Here is a 4,042-nt window from a genome sequence, read left to right as displayed (position 1 = left end):
GGAGGTGACAACTCCAGTCAAGCAACCCAACAGAAGTCAAGCAGGTTGCTGATCCCAAAGCAGTGCCTTACACAATGCAGCTGAGAAAACCCCTCAGACCCCTCAGATCTTTGCCCCCCCTTTCAAAAGCTTTGGATTCTCTCGAGTAGTGATTTCCCTGAAGCCAATAAAAGTGCTTTGCTTGCAGCAGAGTTGGTGTCTGTGTGTGGCTGCTCTCTCGGCTGATGGTGGCATTAGAGGGGGACAGGGCACAGGGGATGCTCAGTGCCCAGCACTGACCTGCTCGCTGATGCTGCCCCCAGTTCCCCTGCTCTCAGTTTGGGGCAGGGGAGAAATTACAGCCCACGCCAGAGAATGGCTGCACTCTTTCATTAACGTTAAAGGTTTTTAAGCACTTTTCCAGAGTACAGATACAATTGACCCAGCTCAGCAGCAGCAGCAAACGGGGGTGCAGAGAGGGGTTTTGGCCGGTTTTTGAGGCTGCCCTGTGGGGAGGAGGGGGAGGCAGAGCGGCTCCGGATCTGCTCTCCGGACTGCTCTGGGTGCTCCTCGGAGCCGCGGAGTTTCATCGGTTCCAAACCTGCCGGGGAAAGGCCCCGTGAAGCCACAGGAGCTCCGGCACAGCCTGAGCAGCCCCGGCCCGGCGCGTCCTTCCCCCTCAGCCCCCGCAGGTCCCGTCCGAGGCCATCGGGGCCAAAGGGACCCCTGAGGGGGCACCCCAGGGTGCGATCCCGAGGACGGGACAGCCCCAGCCCTGCTCTAGCAGAGGGAGCGACTTCAAGGGTTAAGGAGAAAGTGATGCTCAGCGATCGGCTTCAGAAGTTCTCGTACATCAGCTGACCCGACACACCTTTGTTAGTACTTTTCCCGCAGCTCTTGTCCCTCAGAGCAAAGTCCACACAGGACAGGTTGGTGACGGGCGGCCGGTGTTTGGGGACAGCAGCCTTTCTCTGAGGGGGGGGACAGAACCGGGGGCTGCTCCCCTCGCTGTGCCGGCGGAGCGGCCACCAAAACCCGGCCGGGCAGCAGCTGGGGAGGGTCGTGGTGGTGGGCGCGGGGTCGTCTCTGCTTTTAAGGGCAGGGGGCTGGAGTTCCTGGGTGGGAGAGGAGTGGCTGGAGGCGATCGCGCAGGGCAAGAAAGCCCCGCTGATCTCATCTGGTGCCTACGCAAAATGTTCTCGTTCCCCAGGGATCCGGGATTAGAGCAGACTCATCGCAGATCTCGCTCCCGCCCTGACGACCATGGGTGAGCTGGGAGGTTCCTGGGGTGCGGGCCTGGGTCCTGAGGGGGGCACAGAGACCCTGGGGTTCGCCCCTGCTCCCCTCTCCTCCCGGAGGGCTGAAGGAGAGCGGCGCTGGCAGAGCTGCTGCTGCTCTGGGACCCTGCCCTGCCCGGCACGGGGCGCGGGGCTCCAGCTGAGAGGGGCTTTATTGCAGATGGGCTGAGCTCTGCTGGGTAGGAACACGGGGTTGTACCCTGGGCTTACTCTGAAGCCAAAGCAGCTCTTGAACCCCTCACTGGTCTGATTGTGCCCAAAGTGTGGGAAACGGATCCATCCCAATGTGATGGGATGAGCCAGGACCTGCTGGGGTTGGGGCTGAGGGGATCAGGGGCTGTGCAGGGAGGTGAGTGCTCTGTGTCAAGAACTGCTGTGTCCACTGGCAGCACTGGCCAGAGACAGAAAGGCAGAGCAGAAAGGGGCTGGATGTGCTCAGGGAGCAGAGCTGACTGCAGGCCAGTTCCCTGGCACACACTGGGGACACCCTTAGTGGGGTGCTGTCGGTTTCTCGGCTGTTGAGGTGACCTGGAAAGGCCCGGGGTGGCCTTGGACAGCCCGCGCTTCAAAGGACGAGAAGAGGCTTCAGATCTTTTCTCGGTCTCGGTGTTTATTAATTGTTTATCTAAAAGATTTTCTCTTGGCCCGACAGAGGTCTGCACAGCAAGCCAGCCACGAGCACACTGAGAGCCCGCGGGGTGGTCACCTATCTTTATACTCGAAATTACGTATACAATATTTATCATTTTTTCCCAATACCTTTTACCCTTATTAACCAGTGCACTTTTAGTAATAACCAATCCCAAAGTGCCAACATCACCACAGAAGATGGAGGCCAAGAAGAAGAAGAAGAAGAAGAAGAAGAGGACACGCCCCAATTCCTCCATCTTACTTCTTTAGACCCCCCTGTACAGAAATCCTAAACCCTGTGTTCACACTCTAATTAACTTATCCCTTCACCATTCACCCAGTGAAACCTTCCCAGTCCTCATACAGGTGTCGTCTCTTGTGTAGGATCAAAGTCCAGCCACCAGACACTTCTGGCAACATTCCAGGACTCCCGAGCCCCACAAGGGTGGTCTCGGTCACTCTGCACCTCAGTCCTGAGGTGCTGAGATCCCACAGGGTGCAGCTTTCCAGGTGCCCCCACAGCTCAAACCACTGAACCTCGACTGCATCCTGGAGCATCCCATCACCCACGAAGGGCAGCCACCCCCAAAACACCATCCTGAGCATCCTCCAGCCACTGAGGGGCTCTGGGTCTGATGCATGCATGGATTGGCCATGGGTCTAAATACAAGGAGCTTCATGCTTAGGGGTCCTGTGGGCACAGGGGCCATCTGGGCAGTGCAGGACACAGACTGGGCTGACACGTGCCGTGTGTCCTGTGCTGTTCTGGGTTTGTGGGGGCGGTGGAAAGGACAGGGTGGGTCAGCACTCCGGGGTGTGCCCCTTCCCCCTTTTCCTCCCAATCTGAGGGGACATTGGGACCCACCTCTCCAGAGGGCTCTTCCCAGGGGTCTTCAGGGGCTGAAGGCAGGGGGAGGCTGGAGGAGCTGCTGCTGCTCAGGGGAGCTGTGCTGTCCATGCTCATATTCTTCCTACTCTCCTGCATTTTTCTTTCTCAGGTGATGGTGGAAGTGCCATTGGAACTGTCATTGCAGCCACAGTGGGAGCAGGTGAGGGTCTGGCAGTTGTTGAGCAGCGCTCGTGTTCACTGGCCGGTCCCAGCCCCGTGGGCTCCTGGGGACTGGGCTGGGCTGGGGGCTTCAAGTACCAGGGCTGGGGAGAATTGGGGTGCAGGCAAGAGGAGAAGGGGCAGCTCTGGGCAGTGCCTGGAATGGAGTTGTGGCTGCCCCCGCTGCTGCAGCCCTGCACGCTGCTCCTCTCCTGGCGCCCAGGGCTGTCCCCGTCCCTGCAGCCCCAGCCCTCGCTGCCTGCTCTGCTCCCTGGGTGCTTTTGGGGAGGCCGGGTCTGGTGCAGGCGGCAGGGGGAGATGGGGCTCACAGAGAGCACCCTAACGCTGCTCTGCCCTCCCTGCAGGGTTGGCACTGGTTGGCGTCCCGGTGTTCCTCGGCGCGCTGGGTTTCACCGGGGCCGGCATCGCCGCCGGCTCCGTCGCTGCCAAGATGATGTCGGCAGCTGCCATCGCCAACGGCGGCGGAGTGGCTGCAGGCAGCACCGTGGCTGTGCTGCAGTCCATCGGTGAGTGGGGAGGGCAGGGGAGCTGGGCTCCATCTCCATGGCAGGGAGAACAATGGGGCTGCAGGGATGGGGACACAGAGGCAAAGGAGCGGCTCTTTGGCTCTAGAGCCAGAGCAGCCCTTTGACTACTCCCTGGTCTGAATTGCTCCAAACTCTCTGGGCTCTCCTTGCCCAGGCGTCCTTGGCTGGCTGTGCCCAGTGCTCGGTCCCTCAGCAGGCAGCCTTGATGCTCCTGAAACTTCACATTTCAATTTGTCTCTGCAGGAGCTGCAGGTCTTTCTGCTGGTGCCAAAGTTGCCCTGGGCTCAGCTGGCGCAGCAACTGGTGCCTTGCTGTCCAAGTGAAAGCAATGTCCAAGTGAAAAACGTAAAAAAAGGATAAAATCCCAAGTGACCAACCCAAGAAAAAGTAACTGGTGAAAAACCTGCGCAGGAGACAACTCCATACAAGCAAACCAGAAGTCAGGCAGGTTGCTGATCCCAAAGCCTTACCTTGCACAATGCAGGTGCTGGGAAACCCCCACAGACCCCTCAGAGCTCTGCCTCCCCTTTCAAAATGTT

At 59.3% G+C, this 4,042-nt stretch overlaps 1 protein-coding gene across 1 annotated transcript; it reads left to right on the top strand.

The window, feature by feature from the left end:
• Positions 1 to 891: 891 nt before the first annotated feature.
• On the top strand, positions 892 to 4,042 carry LOC132083935 (interferon alpha-inducible protein 27-like protein 2A). Its single transcript, XM_059488916.1, has 5 exons — positions 892 to 908; positions 1,190 to 1,246; positions 2,906 to 2,956; positions 3,321 to 3,482; positions 3,747 to 4,042. The coding sequence occupies exons 2-5, from the start codon at positions 1,243 to 1,245 to the stop codon at positions 3,824 to 3,826; spliced, it is 297 nt and encodes a 98-aa protein (XP_059344899.1). The 5' UTR covers positions 892 to 908; positions 1,190 to 1,242; the 3' UTR covers positions 3,827 to 4,042.

This window comes from Ammospiza nelsoni, chromosome 25 (genome assembly GCF_027579445.1).
Source record: "Ammospiza nelsoni isolate bAmmNel1 chromosome 25, bAmmNel1.pri, whole genome shotgun sequence".
Lineage (NCBI taxonomy): Eukaryota > Metazoa > Chordata > Aves > Passeriformes > Passerellidae > Ammospiza > Ammospiza nelsoni.
This window is presented reverse-complemented; position numbering and strand designations above follow the sequence as displayed.

Bases quoted from the DNA above. Each gene is read 5' to 3' on its own strand.
- LOC132083935 (XM_059488916.1), top strand. The intron at 2,957-3,320 runs GTGAGGGTCTGG...CCCTCCCTGCAG, and splicing joins TGCAGCCACAGTGGGAGCAG to GGTTGGCACTGGTTGGCGTC. The intron at 3,483-3,746 runs GTGAGTGGGGAG...TTGTCTCTGCAG, and splicing joins GGCTGTGCTGCAGTCCATCG to GAGCTGCAGGTCTTTCTGCT.